The 24,953-nt window shown below is 39.0% G+C and overlaps 1 protein-coding gene across 25 annotated transcripts in view; it reads right to left on the bottom strand.

Annotated features, from left to right (window-relative positions):
* The window catches only part of LOC122908449 (ABI family member 3 binding protein), a 250,542-nt gene that overhangs the window by 161,204 nt on the left and 64,385 nt on the right, over positions 1-24,953 (bottom strand). For all 25 annotated transcript variants that reach the window (XM_044251252.1, XM_044251253.1, XM_044251244.1 and 22 more), the window contains exons 2-4: positions 24,477-24,656; positions 4,691-4,759; positions 906-1,038 (exon numbers count right to left, since the gene is read on the bottom strand). In XM_044251252.1, coding sequence (XP_044107187.1) covers positions 906-1,038; positions 4,691-4,759; positions 24,477-24,656 — 382 coding nt within the window. The remainder of the gene's footprint in view (positions 1-905; positions 1,039-4,690; positions 4,760-24,476; positions 24,657-24,953) is intronic.

The raw sequence follows: 24,953 nt of genomic DNA on the forward strand, positions 1-24,953 counted from the left end.
GGCTCTCTGCTCAGCAGGGAGCCTACTTCACCACACCCCCACCTACTTGTGATCTCTGTCTGTCAAATAAATAAATAAACCTTAAAAAAAGTAAAGATAACATAGTAAATATTTATGATAAACAACCACTTTATTTCCCAGCTTCAGCAGGTTGTACACTGCCTAGCACATAGACCATGCTGAATATATGCCCTGAGTGGATGAATGGCCATCATTTAAAAATATACTTAGATTTTTCCTTTTTTTGTCCTGCAAACCTGTACTTTTCCTCTGTCTGCATCTCATCCTGTGTGTATCTTTCCAGGTTTCTAAACCAGTGATTTTCAAACTTCTGGGCATCAGGACCTTCCAGAGGGCTTGTGAAGCCACAGATTCTTGGGCCTCACCTTCAGAGTTTCTCCTGCACTAGATCTGGGGAGGCTTTGAGAAAGGAACCCAACTGATTTTGATGCTGCTTGGTTTGGGGCCACCCTTTGAGGATTACTGCTTCTAGCACTTCTTCAACTGTCACATCAAAGTTCCATTCCTTTCCAACCAAAGGTCAGCGTTTCCTACTTTTAACCACCTTCCGAACAGCCTCGGGCCTCCTCCTCTGAGATTTTATTACTCTTCTTACAGGTTCTTCCCAGTTGCTGTTGGGCTCATTCTCTCCTGTACTTTCTTCTTTGGGAAGAAAAAATGCTTGCATGTGTTTTCTGTTCAGGTAGGTGATGACTCTTTCAAGGGTGGGGACCCTCACTTAGTATCTTCCTTCCTCTCATACCCAGAACAAGCTATAGAGCTAGTCAGTGATCAATATGTGCTAATATCTCTGATACGTAGACATTCTTCCAAGCATGTACAGATCCTACTAAAAGCAAGAGCGAATATTCAGGTAAAATAAATCCTTTGTTAGGATGAATTACCTGTCATTGGGACAGTGACTTGGCAACGTCCAGTCGTGGTGTGGGTTAATGAGGAAACCCCAGGACAGGAATACAGAGCTTGGTGTCAGAGTGCCAACCACCAGCTGGAGGGGTTTGCGAGAGCGTGATTTACCTAGGGAGGTAACATGCAGGTTAACTCTGGTAACACAGTAGATTTTTATGATTGGGGTAGAAGGCACAATAATGATTTAGGAAGATGATAAAGAGCATGAAAGCATCAAGTTCCTTTTCTTCTGATGGAGTACACAAATATTATCAATGTTTTGCCCATAAATTTAAGCAGAAACCAAACAAAATATCATTTTGAAATTTATGTGCATATGTTTATGCACATATATGTATGTGTATATGGGTAGTACATGCATATAAATTATATACAATCATACCTAGGGTTTTTTTTTTAAGATTTTATTTATTTATTTGACAAAGAGAGAGATCACAAGTAGAGAGGCAAGCAGAGAGAGAGGGGGAAGCAGGCTCCCTCCTGAGCAGAGAGTCTGATGGGGGGGCTTGATCCCAGGACTCTAGGATCATGACATGAGCCGAAGGCAGAGGCTTAACCCACTGAGCCACCCAGGTGCCCCTGGGTTTTATTTTCTTATGGGTTAGGGATAGCTATGAAAGTTGTGGCTATTACCAATGAAAGAAATAATGTGAGTGCGTTGCTCACTTCATTTCTTTTACAGATAATGTAAAAGAAAGACTATGAATAGTGTGAAAGGACATCAAAGATGAGAAAAGAAATCTTAACATCTGGCTTGTAGGTTATATTCTATTTTAAAACCAGTTTAGAAGTGTAAAATCTCTTATCATACTATTATAATAAGCCACCCCCCTTTTCTTGCAGTGAGTGTCTAAATGGATAATGCATATACATTCTTTTTCTTACATTCCTAATACTGTTGGAAGAGTAGGGATGACATAGGAAGAACATTTGTTTAGATGGGACGAATCAGATTTGGGCAATACCAAGTGATGATAACAAACCGCTTTAGATTCTTTTCCAGTATATTGGGGGGAGCAGTATTTGCATTTTCAAAAATATTTGGAACTTCAGGAGTGGGATCAGTGAAAAAGAGCAGTGAAGATCCTTTGCCATGGAAACCAACATTGGCTTATAAAAAAAAGTCTGTACATAACATAAAAGTGCAATAAGATATCAAATAAAACTATGCAGAACATAAAACCTTCTTTTTATTTCCACTGGATTCTGTCTTTCATTTCATGAGACCATCCCTCTTGTATTTGCTATAAGAACTTGTGTTATTTTGATCTAATGTGGTAGGAACTAATGGGTAGGAAGTTACCTCTTGTATGAGCTTAGTGGAAATTACCTGAACCCAATGTCCTTTAAAATTGTGCCATCCTTGCTGCTTCTGGTAGATTTCAGTTCTTTGAGTTGTTATTCTGGTGGAAAAACCTTCTCATCCCAGAACATATAATCCTAGTGGTGGCCAACTGTTTCATGGTAACACAGCTGAATTTTTTAAATTAACATATAATGTATTATATGTTTCAGGGATACAGGTCTATGAATCATTAGTCTTACACAATTCACAGCACTCACCATAACACAACTGAATTTTTAAAAAGCTATCTAAAATAACTGTCAAGGATAGTTGTTCTCTTGTTTGTAAATGTGTTTTTATCTTTTTCCATAAAATTTTCCAGCTCCACCTGCAATACTACCTTGTATGATCATGATTCCAAGAACACAAGTCTGACTCCCCAAAAGGGTAGAATAGAACCTGGTGAGGCTAAGGGATTTATGTAGTTTGACAAAGGCCTGAAGGGATTCTGATATTCCTTTTTTCACTCCTGAGTTATTTTTCACTAAGTAATACAACTATCTCATTTTACAATTGAAAAATACGGCCCAGAGAAGTTTCAAGGTCACACCAAGAGCAAGGTCAAGACTTAAATTTCTCTCTTCTGAACTGTAATCTAGTTTTTTTCCTTTCTTATATTTCTTTCTTTCTTTTTTTTTTTTAACTACCTCATTGACATACTCATGATATATGAAGATTATGCCATTTAGAGACAAAATACACATTTTCCTTTCTCCAAGGAACCTAAGGCTTACATGGCCATAAAAAAATTATTTCAATAAACTTGGATCTTAACATAAAAGTGATTAAAATTTATGTGGCAGATGCAGATATAAATTGAATTGAAGTTAATGCATTAGTCATTGTATCATTCTCAAATGCAGATTACAAAAAAATTACATCCGTTGCCTGAGGAAAGGTGGGGCATTATATCCTGATCAAGATGAAATAATTTCCTGAGCTGGTCATCACAAAGGGAAAAATAATTTCAAGTCCAGTGTCCTAGAAGTTCCCAAATGAAGTTACAAAGAGTGACTAAGGTGTAAACCCTCTTTTGATGTCCCTTACACATTTCTTTATGTTTGTTTTGAGAAATAGCTTGATGAGAACATGAAGCCATAATCCCATGGACCCATACTAATACTTCCTGACTTTATTAAATATTTTGAAAAAAAGTCTTGAAATAAAGTTTCATTATAAGTTATAAGGAGTCACTGAAATTTCCCTCCTGCTTTGGGAGAATTTGGGAGGCCAGGAAAAGGAATTTGTATTTTTCAAAACGCTTACTAAGTCCCTAAAAAGAAGTGAAAATGAACAGAAGGAGGGGAGGGGACCGTGGCAACAAATTTCTGGTTACAGGCTTGGCTAATGCCTCCAGAAGACACAATTCACAGCTGCGAAGGGCCTGTTTGCTACATGTATTTGAAGATCTGTGCACTCCCCCAACCCATATCATTGCTCTAGAAACACAGAACAAACAAGAGAGATCCCTTTTGCTTGACATCTAGTATACTACAAAAGATAAACATGATTATGAAATACTAAGACCAGTTCACATTAGTAAATGCCAAAGAAAAGCGAAATATTTTTATCAATAATCTATAGTCAGGGAGATGTGAGATTGGATGGTAAAGGCATAGTCCCATCTTTTTTAGGTTCTGACCGCAATGGCCTACTTATTTGATCTGCGAAGAAATTTTAAAAGTGAAATTGGGACAATGTACTATTTTAATCTTTCTTTAGTCATGTAGAAAATGTTTCTACTCATTTATTCGTAGGTTATTTACTTTCATATTTCCAGTCTCCCTCTCCCTGGGAGTCTCCGCATTGTGTTGCTATTCTAGGAAAGTGGTCCTTGCTCTCATGTTGGACTAAATAGAAGACGGTCCAAAGGAGGAAAGAGGAGGAATAAAGTAGAACCCATGTTCCAACCCATTTACCATGCATAGAAAAAAGTGACACTTTTAAAATGTGAACAGTCTCCTTCAACAAAGGCTAGACATCAGATTTTGCCCTTAAAATCTGGAAAACACCAGACAAGGCCCAAGTTGACACACTGCGAAGTAGATTCAGGCTAACAGGAGTTAACTCTAAGTGAGCACATACTATGGGGCAGGCCCTATCCTGCAAGGCCACACATGCATGAACTCATTTATCCCTCACGACAACCCTGGTGTGCAGGAGAAAGGAGGCACTGAGAAGTTCAGTAATTTGTCTAAATTCCTCAGGTTTGTATGTAGTGGTGCTGGGATAAGATCCCAAGCAGTCTCTATAACCAGATCATGGTACTTGCAAGCTAGGTTATCTGCTGGGGCCTGCTGTGTTGCATGTTCTAATCTACATTCCTAACTCATTCCCAAGGAATTGGTTTCCATGGGTAGAAATGACAAAGCATGGTTTAAAGTTAATAAAATCTGAAAAATGAACAAAATATACCTGAGCAGGACTTCTTCTGACTCGGAGGGGGAGCAGGCCGCACAACGATCAGATATTTAGGCTCCGCATCTGGAAACGATAACATTATTTATCAGTAAAATTCTCTGAGAGGGAGCAATGAATGTTCATGACAGCAAACCCATGTCCTGACTCAATGTTCCCCGGCCTTAATCATTGTAACCATCTCACCCATGGATGAGAGGACCCAGGAATACTCCCTGAGACAATTCAGTCCATTAAGTTTTTGAAATGAAAATTAAATCCAGATTTTCAAAACCAAATGGATGGGAGTCGGGGAGAGGTCTTGAATCTTGCTAGACACAGATTTTTGTGCCACATTTTCATCTAGCCTTCCCACTGCAAAGAGATTTTTAAAAAATCTGATCATACCCATTTTGTCGTCCTACTCTTCACAGAAGTCATCCTGATGCTTCAGAAGCAGGGAAGGAAAATCATACTTGCCTAAGACCCATGAGATGCAACAGGACCTCAGCTGCCTTATGATCTGAAACTGCTCACTTCCACAGTAATATGAATATTCATAATGTCCTCTTTATTTTCATCCTATTTGCATAATCTCTCAGCCTGTTATCATATTCAGCCAATCATTTTTGTGAGCAATGTTTAACTAAGTCACAATTTCAGGTGGTATACTCTTCATCTACAATATGCCAATGGAAAATAAAAGAGAATCTCTTTTAAAAATATCTGGACTAATGATTTGAAGATCTATATCCCTGAACAAATAATACATTATATGCTAATTAAAAAAAATAAATGTGTATTTACATGGGAAAAAAATATTTAGGCTTTGGCGCTCCTGGGTGGCTCATTCAGTTAAGCATCTGCCTTCAACTCAGGTCATGATCTCAGGGTCCTGGGATCAAGTCCCACTTCAGGCTCTCTGCTCAGTGGGGTGTCTGTTTCTCTCTCTTTCCCTCTGCCTCTCCACTCCTCTTGTGCTCTCTCTCTTGCACGCTCTCTCAAATAAATAAATGAAACCTTTAAAAAATATTTAGGCTTTAGTGAAGCCGCAGTGCGCAGTGGTGCTGTTGGTTAAGCATCAACTCCTGATTTTGGCTCAAGTCATAATTTCAGGGTCATGGGATTGAGCCCTGCAGCTCTGCCCTCAGCATGGAGCCAGCTTGAGATTCTCTCTCCCTTGTCCTATCCCTTCCATTTGTGTGCTCTCTATGTAAAAATAAATTGGTAAGATTTTTTAAAAAAAAATTTAGGTTTTAAATAAAATGATGTTTAAACCATTGATATGCACTAAATCAGGGGCTAATAATTTCTCCAATCATCTTCTTTTTTGAGTTGGTATTTCCGAGATGGTTGATTTAAATATACATAAATAAGACAAATGTAATTGGGCATACTGAATAGTATTTCATAAGCACTTCTACTGAACTGGTTGGTGACTATTATCTACAATAATTCTTTAGTAACTTTGGATCCTGAAGTTCATTCGGCATCAAATCTCATTTGGATCCTGTAGTCAACAAGAGTTCTCCCCTGCTCACTCAGACAGAACTTACGTCTTTGTTTTGCTTTCATTCTGGATTTAAATGTCTCCCCTCTATGAGTCTGGAACAGAGGCCTTCTTTCCCCAAGGCTTTCAGAGCTGACCTCATCTTCAGCTGGATACAACCTGGCAATTCAGGCCCTTTCAATGACTTGTGCCTTTGTCTTTTACTGGACACCCCACACAGCCTTATTTGCTATAACCTGCTACAGTAACTATACCGCATAAAGGAAACCAGGTAACCTCTCCAACAGACCCCAGAACTTTGTCTCCTTTATGATGATTGCCTCATGAGCACAATATGGTTAAAGGAAAGTTCATTATGTTTCAGAGTCTCGTGTTTGAAGGCATAGCTTCCTTAGTGGGGCTTAGACAAGGAAGATTGAACCTAAATCAAAGGTCCCTAGTAGGAATATAATACATTCCCTGATTGTATTTGGGATCTAAAGTAATATAAGTATTAAGAATATACCACATAGTCAGTACTTTCTTCGTGGAGGGCACTTATGAAACACTTTACATTTGTGACTAATTACTCCTCATGGCAATCCTACTTGATACACACTACTATGGCACATTTGTGGAGGAGGTCACCGAGGCAGGGTCAGCTTTATGGGCAGGCAACACACCCTGTCACACAGGCCCCATGTTCAGAAGCGTCCCATGCTTGGTTTAATGCCCTGCTGTCAGCGTGCTGAAATTCTTAATAGTTTTTATCTTTGCATCTGAGTTTGGTAAGGGCAGTGAAGGGCCAATAAAGCCTGTGTGGGAGCAGAGGAGCCAGAGCAATAGATAGGCTGCAGTTTCTTTCCCACCCATATTGGTTGAGATGCCCTCTCAGCATAGCGTTCCCAGGGACCCAGGACACATGGGGGTTCAGCAAGACTCCAAGGTCAAACAGAGCAAGCATACTGCATCTCCGGCTGAGGAAGAGGGCATAGAGGGGACCTGTGAGGACACACTCACTGTTCAAGCAAAACAAAAGTTGCTTCCATGCAGAAGGCAATGGCATTGTAACCCAAACAACCAAGCAATCCTATAGCGTCCCCTATTGTTCCTGTTAGTTCTCTGTATTTGCCAACCACTTATGCCGAAAAGGACTATCTCGAAGAAAAAGGGAAGCTGGACCAACCCCCAATTCCCTTGCCTTTCCCTTCTTCCTCACTCATAAGTAAGCCAAAGGCAGAGTTACAGAATTGTCCACATGTCAAGAAGTGAAGGACAGAGAGTTAGTGTTTTGCATTTCCATTCTTTGGGTAAGGAGATACACATGCACGTATCAGTGACAAATTACAAATTGTGTGATCTGTGATTCTGCTTTGGTGTTGAAGGCCCATATTGGCCTTTAAAACTGGCCTTGCATGATGTAAAGAGAAATGGCAAAACTTAGGTTAATAATTTAAAATTTTAATTTACTTAATGCCATTGGATAGCAAATAAAATAACACCATCACAAGCTGGGAACCTGTGGAAGAAAGGAAATATTTTAGGATCTTTAATGATAATTTTCTCCTGCTTTTTGAAACAAGGGCCTTGCATTTATTTTTAACTTGGCTGTGCAAATCATATGCTGTCTTGAATTTACTTCTAGAAACCAAAACTAAATCTCTGTTTTTCTTAAGTTACCCTCACTGTGGCAGGGTCTCTTAGCTTTTCACTTCCTTCCTTGATGCACATTAATTCAATTCTGCCTCAGCAGCTTTAAAAAAAGGCCTGAAATACCAGAAAAATAACATGCGTGGAAGCCAGAGATAGTGCCATGATCCAAGACAGGTTATAAGAGCAATTTAAAAGTAATTTCTGTTATGATCAGTCATTTTGCATAAAGCCTAGGCTGTGACAGCCAGATACAAATTAGAACAGATGTCGGGAACAGGGGGCAGATAGGAGGCCTCTCGCTACTCATTAGAAACTCCCAACATTCATGTATTTCAGCAGTCTTTGTGCTCAATTTGGAATGCAAACATGGGAAAATAAAACAACTAAAAACCAAAATATCTATTTCTGTTCTGTACTCTGAAACTCTTTGCAGATCTGTAGTAGCCTGGAAATACACACACTGTAGCTTGGTCAGTCATTCTATTCACATATGCCAAAACACACTAGTTCTTCATTTAGAAAATGTATATAATTAAAATGTCCATTTCAGCAAATTTGTGTAGAATACAGTTAAGCCTATACTGTGTTGCAGACTGATTACATCTAATTCTCTTAATATTTCAAATGCCCTGAGGTGAAAGATTGCGACAGCTTACTGTTTAAGGAAATCTACTACTGAAATTCTTTATAAAGTGCTAGAGTTTTTGGTAATGCAAATAATTCTTCCATAATCGCTCTGTTTGATAAATTCCAATTCTCACGTTTTTATTAGAGGACCTCCACCTTGCAAACCACACTGCTCTAGAATGAAGTCATAACGAGCTTCATTTCTGCAGTGCAAATTTCCACAAAATAAAAATTAATAAGCCAGGATGCTCCTACAGGAAATCATGTAAGGGTCTTGAACAAAAATAATGATTTACCCCTGCCATCTTTTTAACAAGTTGGTTTCATATCAAACTAAATTTCTCAACACAAAAGCATATACTCTAGAGCCTGGAATTACATCTTGCTTGTTAGTTGCTTATATAAGGTGAGTGCTTAACATATGCACATCTGTTTCCTCACCTGCAAAATGGGGGAAAAAAATCACAGTACCTAGCTGCAACAAGAATCTTAGTGATGATTAACCTGTAACAGTGCCTAACACATAGAAAGAGCTTAGTTAATGGTAGCTATTATCATGACAATAAAGATGACATGACAATAAAGGGATTCTTTGAAAGCAGAAATTTGTGTCGTTAGTCCCTGGGGACTTATAAAAAGGAAGGAAAATGTTCAAAGCCTTTTTTTTTTTTTTTAAGCAATTATCACAGGGTCCAAAATGCAAAAATTTCACAAAAATAAAATTAAACACCATACAGACAAAGATCTCTGTCCTGACCGGACTAAGTAGCTCTTATAAGCTCTTTCAGGCTTTTTTGTGTTCATCTCTCTGTGGTCCAACTTTATCAAGCGTTTTAGTAAAATGGTTTAGCCAGAAACCCCTATCTTCCACACCTGATCACATACCTGATCACAAGTGAGGATCCTTAACCTCCACCACCCGTTGATCACCCTGGCCTGTCTTCAGCAAGAATCTTGCCAGGTTAGTTTAGCCAGATTCCCCCACCGCTTATCCTCATGTTTCTTCTTTGTCATTTTCCATCCATGTATTCCCACCTGCTTCTTGGCTATAAATTCCCACTTTTCCTTGTTGTATTCAGAGTTAAGCTCAGTTTCTCTCCCACACTGCAAGATCCCATTGTTGTGGTCCCTATGCCTATTGCAATAGTCCCTACCTTTAAACAAAGTCTTCCCAGCTATCTTTAACAAATGCCACTGAATAAATTTTTCCTTCATAATATTCACATCAATCCAAAAATCCTAGAAAATTTACTGGTATGCAGAATCTGGCAGCACATAATACAATAATATATTATGGCCAAGTGTAGGTTTATTCCAGAAATGTATCATACAAAGAAAAAAAATAAGCCTATTTCAACAGGTACTAAAAGTCATTTCACAACATTCAACACTAATTCTTATGTGATAAATAAGGAATGAATGGACACTTTCGTTAATATGATAAAATAGATTTTGAGACATCTGACCCAACTTTCTGTAATACAGAGCACCCTACACATATGTTCCTGTTGAGAAGCTCTTCCTGGCTTTATCAGAACATTCAACTATCATTTTTATTTCCCTTTTATTGCTTTATTTTTAAATATGTTATCCTAGGATTCTATTTTATAACCTGCTTCAGCTTTTCTATTGAGTACCTGAGCCCACAGATTATTAGGGAAACAAGCACAAGTAATATAACCAACTATATCACGTGTTCTTTGGGGGACTAAAATGAGATGGTGGGTTTGAAGCGTTATTGGAATATTTACACATGAGACCAGCTTACCAGAATTGCAAGTTGGAACAAACTTGCTCACAAAGACCCAGATTTAAGTTTCTATGTCCATTTCCCTCTTTGAGGTACCTCCTTGCTTTACTGAGTACGGCTTATTTATTATTCAAGCTTATTTTCACTTGTTCTCAGGATCACAAAAGTCGCCATTTGCAAGTTACTGTGAGTGGATTCATGGTAATACAGTGCTTCTGCTCAGGTCGCATTCTATTTCAATGACATAAAGCAAAGCACATATCCTCTACTAAATACATACAGGACAATGTGCAGGCTTTCCTCTGGTAGGAGAGGGCCCAGGCAGTGAACAGTTAACATGGTGGTGCTTTAAAGGTCTGGGTCAGGGAAGGTGAACATCATCTCAGATATCCTTCAAGGGTTCAGGGAAGGGATTCAAGATGAAATTGGAATTTTGAGTTGACTCTGAATCTTTTTTTTTTTTTTTAAAGATTTTATTTATTTGACAGAGAGAGATCATAAGTAGGCAGAGAGGCAGGCAGAGAGAAAGGGGGGAGGGGAAGCAGCCTCCCTGCAGAGCAGAGAGCCCGCGGGGCTTGATACTGAGACCCTGGAATCATGACCTGAACTGAAGGCAGAGGCTTTTACCCACTGAGCCAACCAGGCGCCCCTGACTCTGAGTCTTTTAAAGACTGTCCATGAACACCTTTGTCAGTAACTAGATTTTTGATGTTAAAAAAAAAAAATTCATTGAATAGGTAGAATTATCCCTCCTGTGATTTGGAGATCTGAAAAGAACAGTGATGCTTGACCTTTGGTTCACCTCCAGAGAGGGGAAGAGACGGCTGCCTCTGGGTCCCAGTGGAAGAGGCTGAATGAAATCTCTTGCTCTCTGGAGGTAACCGGGGCTGTAGAAAGGCTTCTGAGATGTAGAAAGTGGGCTGCAGAAACCCAGCAAGGAGAACAGTGGGCACTGAGCTTGAGCTAGAGCCCTGTTCATACGAGGGGCTTCCTCTGAACAGCTGTGCTGGCCCTCGCTGGGATTTTGGCCACTAGGCACCTGATCAGAAGGTGGAAGAACAAAAAACAGGGATCTTGGGGCAGGCAGGGGGAGAATGGAGCCCTGGGCTCTTTCATGATGTGCAGAAGTTGAATGGGCTTCCAAATGAACTCCACCAGCTCTTCAGGGGTTGCAAGACTGGTCTGGGGGGAGGGAGGGAGGAAAGAATAGAATCCAAAGGGAAGAAATCTGATTTCCTTCTAATCTAGCAAGTGAGACTTTACGAGTTTTAATTTGATTTGGAGACATAAAAGCAACATAGTATTATCTGAGTCCCAAATGATAACTTAACAATATTATAAATAAAGCTGTTTTATAAGAAATGGCATATTAAAAATTCAAAGCCCTATTTCAATGGCTCTAAGGCATACTGTCCCCTAGCTTTTAACATTTCTCAAATGCATTCTATGATTGGTGGTATCTTACATTGTTCAGGGGCAGTTGTGACTTTGTTGTTCTTACTGAGACCTTTCCTAGGAAGGTCAAGAAATTGACAGTTTCAAGAAGAAGGTCAGTGATTTGGAAGAAAACTCAGTAGAGAAGGGTTGCAAAGCTTCTGCGTCACTAGCATTCTTGCTGGCCTAGTGAGTGGTGTGGTGTGGGAAAACAAGGCTATTGAAAATCAGAATCAAAAGGTGAAACAGAAGGTTCAGACTCTCAAGGTCAAGAATATTTAACAGTTACTGAACTTTTTTGTTGTTTATTTTACTTTAAAATTTTTTAAAGTGTTATTTTCCTTGCTTACGGTCCCAGCCCTAGTCTAGCCATGAGAAAAACAACAGATAAAACTAAACTGAAGGACATTCTACAAACTATCTAACTAGAACATTTCACCAAAAATAAAGAAAGTCGAGAAAACAAGACACTGACCACTAGAGTCAAAGGAGACATGACAAAATGTAACACGGTATCCCGCATGAAATCAGGATGAGAAAAAGGATCTTAAATAAAAACTAAGGAAATCAAAGTACAGACCTCAGTTAATAACATATCAATATTTGTTCATTAGTTGTGACAAATGCACAATATTAACATGTCAAGAATAGAATTTAAATGTCAAGTATGTAGGAATTGTACTATATGAGAAACTTTTCTGTAAATCTAAAGCTAAGGCAAAGACTTAATTAAAAAAATAAAATCATATCTCTTTACAAAAAATAGATAATATTATCATATTATGTATCATTATGTATCAGTGATACCAAGGACGTTGTTTCGATAAATACAAAATAAAGGCCGAAGGGATGCATTAATCAAGAGCTTTATTGTTTTTTACTTTTATATGAAAGAGTGGTGTGATTTACAGCTTAAGTTGATAAAGTTTGATAAAGTAAGATAACTTTTTTTTTTTTTTTTTTTTTTTTTTAGTAAGGTAACTATTTTTAAGAGATGTCAGTGTGGCACCTCATAAGACTACTAATAAATTAAGAATAAAATCACTGACAAAACCTAAAACAGAAGAAAACTATGGCCAGGGAAGTAACCATGCATAAATATTATCAATCCTCCTTTGCATCTGCAAGTGTCCACATGCCACACTTGGCTGTAATCTGTCCCGAAAGGGCACACTCCAAATTAAGTATACCCTTTAGCTTTCAGCATTTGGCAGGCAGCTCCTATGCCTTATATCATCAACACTAACACTGAGTCATGTCTGTTTGAAAAATCCCCTTGAAAATCCTCTTTGTGTTTGAAGCCCAGGCAGAGGGTTCCATTTACCCACCAGTCAGTTCTGAAGAAAAAAAATAAAAATAAAAGACTATCCAGAGTGTGGCCATGGAAGGGAGAAGCAAACAGAGCTCCAGCCAGGGTCCTCCACTCTGTAGTCCTACCTCACTGCCTTTGCCTAAACCTGCAGACACTATCCCTCACCCTCTGGTCCATGAAGGGGAGCCTCACTGAGAAAGAGAGAGGTGTAACATGGTGGGGGGTTGGAATGTTTGAAGACAGTAAATGCTACTTGTCTACTCATTTCTTGAAAGGCCCCTCGTTGCTCCTTCAAGATTTCAGTGGAGTAACCAACCTTACTCCCTACCTGTTCCACCCATTCTCATCTTCCAGTGATAAAATAATAATAATAACCACCACCCATGGATACCACTCCATCAACTCCATTTCGGCTATGAGGTATAAAGGATTCATATTTGAACTGCAGTCCACATCTATTCTGAAGCCACATCACTGGAAAACTAGAAGCTCACATATGGTGGATGCATCCCTCCTGGGGGTAATATCAACAAAAGAACTCATCACAAAACACCATCATCAAGGGACCCTAGAGTAATGGCATATAAAAAACTAAAACAGCAGCAGTTGATAGACTTGACCCACTCAGGAATACCACTGATATCCTTTCAAAAAGTTCCGTGCCCCTTTCAGAAAAACACTGATGGGACATTTTTCTAGAAAATTGAGGCAAAAGCGATGTCTGCTTCAGTGCATGCAAACTTGTGGTTTTGCAAAGCTTCATGACACCCAGAAGTTCAAACAGAAGACGGTAGTTATAAGTCACGTCAGGAGTGCATGGAATTTACTAATTTATTTATGAATAGAAAAGTTTACTAACTTCTAACAATTCACTTAGATTACTAGCACTTTGCCCTTAATTGCACATAAAAATGAAAGTCTATAGAATCACAAATTAATAAAAATCCTCTGACTTTCGGAGGGTTTCTAAGTCCCTGTGGATGATGTGGTAGGCTGAGCCTGACATCGATTCTGGCCCAGACTCAGTTCATGTTTTGTTCATTTCTGTACTTTTAAACCTAGAAACAGTAATTACACAACAAATGTTTTCTGAAATAATGAATCTGTTCTTCCATGCCTTTATTGCCAGGGACGAGAATAAAGATGGAGGAACTGAGGCTTTTCAAGAAGAAAGGAAAAAATAATTGGAGGTTTGGGATATAGCAAAAGCAAATCATCTTTTTTTTTTTTTTTTAAGTTTGTGAGCTGTAATTGCTGAATTACTCTTTGATAAGCCTATCTGTAGAAATATTTTCTTTGAAGTTTTTGTTTAAAATTAACACGTGGTTTGTATGTAAGAATTATCCCTCTTTCACCAGAAAAGTTTAAAGCAAATTTTTAAAGCACATCCTACACTGTTCAGTAATTATTTCCTTTACAAAATCAGTTAAATATGGACCAATCCTCACTTTGACAGGACGTTCTGCTATGGCCCCCGGTGGGGGCTCAGAGGTCTGGCTACTCTCAGCCATTGAGGAGGCTCCCAGGTCCTGCCCACCCCCCCATCCCCCAGGCAGGGGGAGAATGGTAAGGGCTGAACAATACTACAGTATAGTTAATGCAAAAATGAACAAGAAGAGCCTCCACTGGTGGGATTCTAGAATGTTCTATCAAAGATTTGTTCTGAAGAGAGTGGACAGCTTCTATTGGGATGTTTACTATAGGTGGTATTCAGACTTGTTTGAAACTGATGGCAGTGAGGAAAAGCAACCTCCCCACTCCCAGCCCCCAGTGAGTAGTGCATTGAGCATGGTAGGAAAGGAGAATGCAGCTGTGGTTGGAAGACAGGATGTGGGCAAGGAAGGGGTGGATGGAAGGGGTTGGAGGGGGAATGAGGGCTTTTCCTAAACACAATAATATGTATTCCCAGAAGCTCTGCTACAGTCCTGCACTCTTCACAGCTTGCTCAGAACTGTCTTGTAGGAAAAATGCATCCTTTTTCCAGAATAACATTTCAAAGGCACATTCCATGGAGGAGACATTGCTGGAAGCTTTTTCTGAGAGTTTTAATTTCAGTGAGAATCTGGGAGACCATGTGTAGAAAACACATGTCAGCCAGCGCCAGCAACATTCTCTGCAGGCCCAATCAATGCAAATAATAATAATCATCAAAAGACGAAACCCCTGTTTTTATAAGCGGGGGTAAAGTGACATCAAGGGCCAAGTATAAAACATTTCCTTCTTCCACTTGGCATGGTATGTATGGGCTATTTAATGTTGCACCTGTGGGTGAAAGCAGACTCTCCCTTGTCCCGCCTGACTGCTTGGAACCCTCCCCCATCAGTGTCAGCAGCAGGAGCGAGGCCCAGTACTTCTGACCTCACCCCCCAAGCCTGAAAAGTCAATCTTCCCTTCCCACGGGTCTGCCATCCCAACCCATGGACTCCACAGGATTGTAGTCTGTGAACCGAGACAGCCTGTGTATCTGAACGGGGGTAGGAGAGGGGTTTGCACCTGCTTAAGAACCCCAGGAATGCATGAGTCAGTGCAAGCTTGTGTGAGGACTGCTGCAGCCAGGTCCTGCTGGACATCACCAAGGGGCTGCGCACATTAAAACCTCCCTGCATTCACCCCCCACCCCCCAGTCCCTCCTGAAGGCAAAGGGCAGCAGCAATCACTGAGTCTGGGTGGGGAGGTCTAGCAGCGGGAGCAGGAGGGGACCAGGCTTTGAAACAAACCAGAGTCCGGGCTGGGAGATCAGCACAGGAGCCCAGGCACTTAGCCCCGAGTACGTATGCCCCTGTCTCATCTGACCTCACTGAGAAAACAGCAGCAGCAACAGCAAAGCATTCAACTTCAAAAGCAGGGCCCTTCTGAGTGCATGGGTCACAGGCCCACGAAGTCAGCCTTAACCTGACCCTTCCCTCCCCAATCCCCCCATACTGAGCACAACTGTGAGGTACCAGGTCGCTCTTAATTTCCTGCGGTCCTGGCAGATGGTCTGGAGCATCGCATCCAGCCACTGTCCCAAGATAACCCGGCCTTACTCTCCAGCTCTGACAAATTCTCTCCCGGACACTGGAAACAAATATTTAATCAACGATTTCTCTTACCCACTTGCCCCCACAGCCAGACCACATCATTTTCTAGTTTAGCAGACCTGTTAGACATTAAAATTGTTGACTTTATTGCCTGTGGTTTTTTTCCTTGCCTGTGTTTTATATGTGCACCCCACAGAGAAATTTAGTGTAGGGTGTTGTCTGTGAACTGGTCTAAGGTTTGGCCAGGGCTTGCTTTGGAAGGGGAGCCTGTAACACGCGCACACATTTTCCAGGGAGTTTATCACTCCGTTATTATCTCTACAGGAAGTACTATAAAAAAAAATCAGGATTCCATTTGGATAGTTTTCTCTCAAATAATAAAAGCTAGGTCACATGAGCTATCAGGTAAAAAGTCAGTCCTCCAACCAGCAGGGTTTTTTCTTTCTTTTTAAATGATGTAGTCGACACGACCGTGTAGGGGGACAGGGTCAAGGATAATCTTCACAAGAGGAGCCTTTACATTGGATTCAAAGGACACAGTATTCCAGTGTCATGGGGAAGATATGATGGCACAGTGGTCAAATCAAGGCACAGCCTCTGGAACCTGCCTGCCACTTAGACTTCTCAACTTCTCTGGGATTTGCTGTCTTCATTGAGAAGATGAGGGTTATAATAACTCATGGTCCCCAGGGTAGCTGTGAGAATGTAACCTCTGTGAAGCCCTTTGCCCGGCAACATTATAGGTGCCCCACAACATTAAATCATGGGTAAACAGGCTGGTAAGAATGTTTATGCCAGCATTTGGTGAGCAACCTCTGCATGCCAGGCTTCTGAATGGAATTCATCAGAGCCAGACCTGTAGCAAACCTCTTCTTGATTTTGTTCCTCTTTTCTCATTGAGGAATGACCCCAGTTGCAGGAGAAAAGACGAGGCTACCAGCTTGGAATCAGATGGTGAAAGACTTGGGGTCCATGCTAAGAATCGAAGGCCTTCTCTCAAGTGTATATTAAGCATATAATTTTTAACTAAACTGGGACACTTGAGAGAAAGGGGAGGAGTATTAATTGTTCAGAACAGAAGGTGTAAGCTGTAACTATGCCTGAGAAATAGGGTGAAGCCAATGCATTAACTCAGTTGGTTACTTTATTTTTGGTTTTTCTCCCAGAGATGACCACTCTAGACAAACAGAGATGTTTTATTTTGTTGACTGGAAGACTCTCCAGCAAACCTCCAATCAAACTCTGTAGTCAACTTCTAGACCCAGACATCTGTTGACCCTGATTGTAGAGTATGTGGAGGAAGGTAAGACTCAGCTCTGGCCCCAAGGAATTCACTATGTAGCTGGTCAGACAGGACATAAATGAACACAGAGCAAAACAAACAAAAACAGGGTACAATCCAAAACAGAATATAACGAAACATTTGGCCTTTATGACATAACACTTGAAGTATGATCCTTAAGTGCCAGGCATTAAATGCCCAGGGAAAGGAAAAGGTGTAAGGAAATAAGTGGGCCATTAGGAGACTGGGATTTGATTGTCTTCCTTAACTGTGAGATGGATTCCTAAAAGTAAAAGAAATTTTGCAGTCTACATGTTGTATATCTTTTCCCACAAAACCCTCCAATTTATCAGTCTACTAGCAGCTGTCTTTCCATTTAAGGGATCTTAACAGCAAGCCTCTTGCAACAAATCTGGAATAGGGTTTACTTTTGTTTTGGTCTATGAACAAAGGGCCATAAGCTATGTTGGGGAACCCTTTTAGATACAATTAGGAGTAATTTTTTTTTTAAAGTAGATTTTTGTCTCAGTGAGTTGTGAAATATATATGAAAAAAGATTGTCATGCTTTATATTTAAATATTATAAACTTCTTTTATTTCCAAGAAAAGATAAAGTTGGAGACAGTTTATTATTTGGTGGGGTCAGGAAGACCATGAAAACATTATAGTTGAATCCAATAGAAAAAATAGAACTTTGAAAAGATCTTATCTGCGTCAAAACACAGTGAAATGGTTATCTATTACGAAACCAGGCCTTTCTGGTGTCAACTCATGGCGAATTGCTTAATAATGGCATAATATTTATTAAGAAATTGATACCCGCTAGGCCAATTTTTTAAAAAATCTCTTTTGAAGCTTACTTAAGCTCTGCTAAATTTTGCACCTCAGAAGGAAATCAAGTGATTGTGAGATTTCTATTTTTTAAATGAAAATTTTGGATTAATCTTGAAGATTCAAGGCCAAATACTTCCCAAGTGGGAAAACAATTTCCAGAGAAAGAATAAAGCAGGAATTAAGATGACATTCTGAAGACAGTTCTAAACAAAAGAGGAAACCATCTTAAATGTGACCTACCACTGTTTTAGACTTCCTGGGTCTCTCCTTTGCCTCTCTGCCATTCATTCTTTCATTCATTGTGACAATACTTGAGGTAAAAATGGGTGTCCTTGGCTGCTAGGGGCTTTCTAGCTGGATGGAATATAGGAGCACACAAGATCCATAAAGGTAATTCAAATAGCCATTTATTAAGAATGATGGTAAAAGAAAATACTCAGCCTCTAGGATATACATAGAGAGGGACATAAATATTGACTGCCTTGACCAAAAATGGTCAAGTGGAGAGCAGAGGAAGTAGGGCTTAACAGATGGGGAACTCATAACAAACAGAGATGGTGATGGTGGTGGAATGGGTTGGGTAGAACAAGTTTTAAGGACACAGTAGGTGCTTTACATATTTTAGCTCATTTAACTTAATTTAACTTAATTCCTTAGATAGCCGATGGCTCCTTCCAGAACATATGGTCTTTTTTCCCTATTTATTTGTTTGAAAGACATTATAGAAACAACATATCAGGGCCTTATAGACTGTCTATTGTAGAAGAACAGATAAAGTTCCCAAAGTTTCAGAGGCAGCAGAGTGTTTCAGAGCTCAGTTTCTAGAACCAGACTTCTTGGGTTCAAACCTTGGACCTGCCACTTAGTAGCTGCGTAATGAACTTTAGAAAGTTAACTTAAAACTCTTAGAAATCCAATTCCTTGTGTGTACAAGTGAACTAAGAAGACTCACTATCCCAGTCTAATCAGCATCCTCACTGTGCATTTGGGGACTGTCCTATATTCATTGCTGGCTGCTATTTTGTGGTTTCCCCTCACACCCTCTTGCTGAAGATCATTAATCCTCAAGTATTCTGCCAAGGGAGAGAGAGACAGAACTGGTTGCTATGGCTGGCACTTCATCTTTTCCTGCTATTCATTTATCCTGCTCCTCTTTCATGGTTCGTCAACTTAATTAATTCCCTCTATAATTCTTCAGTTATTTTCAACTTCGACTTCCAGCTATTTTTCTTCAGTGAATCCACCACCACCTTTCTTGTGACACTTCTAATAAAAGTTCAATCTTTTTTGTCATTAAGAGGATATATTTGCTCTTCAGTGTAATAAATGGCGATCTCCATTACCTTACATTTCACCCTACTTCCATAACAATGAGTACAGCAGGGTTAGACTTTTTTATGAGAAACTACCAAAAAAAAAAAATTACTGAAACTCTAAAGTTTGCAATGCTGAAAGGAAAAAAACCATGCATTTCCTCTCGTTTTCTACACAAAAATAAAAACTAAGGGTAGAATGTCAAGGGGGTAGAACAATTGTAAAATTTGTGTGGAACCACAGAAGACCCCAAATATCTAAACCAATCCTGAGAAAGAAAAACAAAGCTAGAGGTATCATGCATCCTTATTTGAAACTACATTACAAAGCTATAGTAAGCAAACAGTATGATATTAGCATAAACACACAGACATATAAATCAGTGGAACAAAATCACAGCCCAAAAATAAACCCACACATACACGTTAACTTATGATAAAGGAGTCAAGAATACACAATGAGGAAGAGATAGTCTTTTCAAGAAGTGGTATTGGGAAAACTGGACAACCACATACCCCTGGAAGACTAATTCTTTAGTCAGAATTTGTGCGAGTGGTAACTATATGATTTACTTTCAATTCAAGCTTTTCTTGCAGTAAGGATACTAAAAATAACTCCTTAACTTGCACTACATAATTGATGGAATACGACGCTTTCCTGCCCAGGTGATACTGATTAGAGTTGCTTTCGATGTCAAGTGAACATCATAAAGCGTGAGTCTATAAAGATTCAATGTCAAAAAATTCTCATGTTTTACTTTATTGGACATTTGCAAAATGTCCAACAGCTGAACTTAAAAGTGACAAAGGAATGCCAGGATGTGTAAACCAGAAATGAGAACATTTACGGTAGGGGTTTAAAAAAAGGATATAGGAACCTAGATCTACTAAATATGAATCACATTTTATCCCATTATTGCAAGAATCTCATAGCTGTTAATAGTTATTCATAGTCACCTGAGATAATAGTACTTTTTCTACTTCTCCAATTAATCTATTAAAATTTTAGAAGATTTTGCTGAAATAAGTTTTTTTTTTTTTTTTTTTTTGCAGTAGTTCTCTATGAATCTCATTTTCCAAAATAGCAAGATGGAATATTTTGTTTTTCAGTTTTATATGTAAGACCAGTATGTAACTTTTGAAAATGCCTTTTTCAATAGATAGACCAATATGAAAATAACTACAGGAATACTTAGAAGTGATTATTCAGGAAGAGAAGTTTAATCCGCCGGTCACTAAATGCTAACTTCAATATTTCTGAATAATAGAACACCTTCTCATTTCAATGGTGGAATCTTTTAAACACATCAAACAAGTCAAAAGTGTGGGACAATAGTGTGACAATATTATTTGGAAAATGAAAATAAGTTACTCTCTGTGGGTCTAGTTCAGTACAACTGAACAGTTACTATCTTACTACAGAAGAAAGTAGGAGAGGCTTTAAGTGATTTTTTTTTTTCCCACAAACTAATGATTCTTTGCTATTGTAGAACAGCTTGTACTCAAGGGATTTCAACTCATCACTTGATAATCATGAATTCACTAATGCGCCCTCAGCACATCTGTGAAAAATAGACTTTATTGCTATTTTACAGATGAGCAGAATTGAGAATGATCATACAGTAAACTGGTAGCAGAAAGAATCAAGACACAAATTTCAAGCAACAGTTTGTGGAACTCAGAATAATGGTTCCTCAAAGATGGCCCAAATCCTAATTCCCAGAACCTGTAAATATGTTTGGCACCATGACAAAGGAGAATTAAGGTTGCAGATATAAACAAGGTCTTTAATTAGCTCATTTTAAAATAGGGAGACATCATGTATTATCCAGCTGGGCCTAATATAGTCAGTCACAAGGATCTTTTAAAGTAGAAGAGAGAGGCAGAAGATGAATTCAGAGCGATGTGGAATGAGAAACACTTGACTCATTGTTGTTGGCTTGAAGGTGGAAGGGGAATGTGGCAGCTTCTAGAAGCTGCAAAAAGCAAGGAAACAGATTTTTCCTTCAGAGCCTCCAAGAGAGTATGCAGCCCTGCCCACACCTTGATTTTTAGCCCAGAAAGAGCCAGGTAGGACCTCTGACAGGCAGAGCTGTAAGATAATAAATTTGTAATGTTTAAGCCACCAAATTCATGGTAATTTGTTATAGCAGCTATCAAAAACTAATAGTTGCTTAATCAATTAGGAGTAATTGATACAAACAGCCATTTAAAAAACTATAAAGAATAAACTCAAGCAATGAAAGAATAACATTTAACTTGGAAATGCAAGCCCATTTTAAAGTAATAAAAGTAGAAGCACACAGATTCTTTGGCATAAAGAAAGATGGAAAAGGAAAGAGGTGAGAGGAAATTTTTTTTTTCCTCTTCCACTGGAATACCAGAAGAGAAAGGAAACTATAAAAAGAACACATTTATCTAAAGGATGAGGTAAGAGTTTTTAAAAGGCTACTTGGAATAGCCTTCCAGGAGAAGTTTTGGAATCTTTGTCCCTAGAGATCTTAAGATACAGAGTGATGGATTTTATCTACCCTGGATGGCTTAGATATATACTCGCCTGATGACAAGGGCTGAGACAAGACATACTCTCCTGGCCTCCTCTGGGCAAAATATTCTACACAGACTTGAGTCCATTCAATTCAATACCACAATTATTTTCTGCCTCTCCACTCAATCTAAATCATTCTATTATGAATAACCAAAGAATAACATAAACTCTGACTTCAAGAAATCCATAGTTTCGTAGAGAACCAAGGTAAACAGCAAACCCTATGCAGGCTAGACAATGAGAAGAATCATAAGGGTTGGGTACATGATATATTGATTGAACCTCATTAGATATATAAAAATCAATGTACTCTTATTGATCATAAAATAATATTGTAAGTCTCCACCAGAGACCATCAGAACACCAATTTATTACAATGAGAATTTATCCCAACCTTCCTAAAATTCTGTAAGGAAAATTGTTTAAAAATAAACTCTTTATTATAGAATTTCAGCTAAAAAAGGCAGAATGATAGAATTAGATTGTATCTAGAATGTATTTAGAAGATATCTAGAATATTAAAAATTACCATTTTAGAAGCCCAGTATAAAAGAATGGATCTGTACAATAATCAGCAATACATGCAAAAACTACTAAGTGATAATTTGATGGTGAATTTTATTGTGGAGGGATCCAACTGAGACCACCTAAATACACTGAACAGTCTTATCATCACTGACCTGACACCCATGATTTAAGTGTCTCTTTTCGTGAGTTGTTAGGAAATACACAGTGCCATCTATGAAGTATTTTTTCCCCCAAAAAGCTGAATCCAAATTTAACACAGCTTCCAAATCTACATATTTTTTCCATGGGTGATACAGAATGTAGAGGAACCAGTTAAAAATTACAGAATGGAAGAAACCAGTTAAATGCAGAACATGGACCAGGATGTATGAGCCAAGTGCTCCAGCAAATCAGTGACATTTTTGAGGAGAAGAGAGAGAATTGTCATAGGACAAAAGAGACTTAAAAGACATAACAACAAAAGGTAACATGGAGACCTTGTTTGGATCCTGATCCAAAAAAGAAACAACTCAAAGAAGGCATTTTTAAGATCAGCAGGGAAATTTAAATATGGGGTTAGGTATCAAATGATATTGTAGGATTATTATTATAATGTGATAAAGGCACAACATTACTCAAAATATCTCTCATCTGTTAGAGAAGTATACTGAAGGGTTCACAGACTTAAACATACAGTGTCCAGTTATGCTGTAAAATCCTGTAATAAGAAAACTGTGTGTATGAAGGAAACATGGACCAGGATCAGCAGAACAGTGATCTGTATTCAAGCTGCATGAGGAAACACGAGAGGACCCTTGTAATATTTCCTCTTCTTGGATGTCTGAACTTTCCATAATAAAAAAAACTTAAAGGACAACAACTGTAAGTAAATAAAAGTGTAGTGGGTCCATCTGATTAACCCTCATCATTGAGCTACTGAAAGGTTGGTATATTTATATCAGAAATTTTCTTTCTTTTTCTATGCGTATTATTTACTAGCAATTGGACTTCTCTACCCCTTACTGAACACTTTCCCCCTCTGATGGAAAGGTAGTTTACAACTGAGCAAATTCTCAATCGAAAGAACCAAGGGGAGAAACTATCTTAAATATTACTTCTGTTGTTCAATAAATAAAGGAGCTGTGGACTCAGTTCTGTTAGCATGTGGGCTATAGCTTCTGGGACCTTTTTGTAGTAAAGGGTGAATGTGGTGGGGGAGTACTTGCAAAACTTCAAATTCTTTCGTTTACATGGACAGGGTTAGTGTTGTAACATTGGTCAGAAATGCATAATTCTCAAAAATTTTTTTGGCAACAAACTGTAATGTGTTTGTTTTAAAACAATGATCATAGGTAAAAATCTAGTCTACACATTTAAGTAATAATGTCACTCTCCTGTCTAATTTTAGAGTACAACAGGCTTCTCTATGAGGACGAAAGGGCTGCAGGACAAACTACATTTCTCTTTAACACTCCCTGCCTATACGCATGAATGCCAGATCTGATCTACGATAGTCCAAGTGACAGGGTTAAACACAGCAACTTCATGGAAAGGCCCTGCAGCAATAATCCTAGCAATGGAGCAACATACAAATATCATCTGATACCGTTCAGAAAGCCTTTGAAGGCATTCATAATAGATGATCCCCTTTTAAAAAATGTTATCCTTTTTAAAAAATGTTAAATGTTGGGGCCCCTGGGTAGCTCAGTGGGTTAAAGCCTCTGCTTTTGACTCAGGTCATGATCCCAGGGTCATGGGATGGAGCCCCACATTGGCCTCTCTGCTCAGCAGGGAGCCTGCTTCCTCCTCTCTCTCTGCCTGCCTCTCTGCCTACCAAGTTCTCATTTTGTATTTTTTCCACAAAGAGGCACTATGCTATGTAGGTTACAACAATTGTGTAGATGATTTGTAACTCTGGCATTTGGTTTGGCTGAGATGTAGAAGAAAGGGCGTTTGCCTTCAAGATTTATAGTTCACGTGGTACCCATTACCTGTGACCTCTCTTCTTCCCACGCCTGAAACCCAAACATCTTACCGACCACAGCCTCTGTGAATTTCCCTTCTGCTGGAAGAGGGAAGTACTGGTTTGGTGACAAGTTGCTGCCATATCCCAAGAGAAAACCTTCTAATTTTACATTTGGATTTGGACGTAGGAACTTCAAGAGGATGGAGTCGCTCGTGGTATTGATGTGGACTTTCAGGCTTGGCCTTTTACCTAAAAATGGGAACACATAACACAGGGCTGTCATTTTACCACTTTAGTAACCCAGGGCAAGTTTGGGCAAAGGTTAGTTGCTAGAGGCATTGTTACTGGAAAACATGCTATCTACTTAGCTACTGAATATTCCAACACATCTACCCAAACTGCTAAAACATGGGTAATTCTGAGATCCAAAAAAATCAAACTAAGTAACACAGAAAGCAGTCTAGAACACAAAGTAAAATCTTAGGATTTAATATTTGGTAATTTATTATTGAGCAGGTAGATGACATTTAAGGCTACTTTGGGTAT

Source organism: Neovison vison, chromosome 6, assembly GCF_020171115.1.
Source record: "Neovison vison isolate M4711 chromosome 6, ASM_NN_V1, whole genome shotgun sequence".
NCBI lineage: Eukaryota > Metazoa > Chordata > Mammalia > Carnivora > Mustelidae > Neogale > Neogale vison.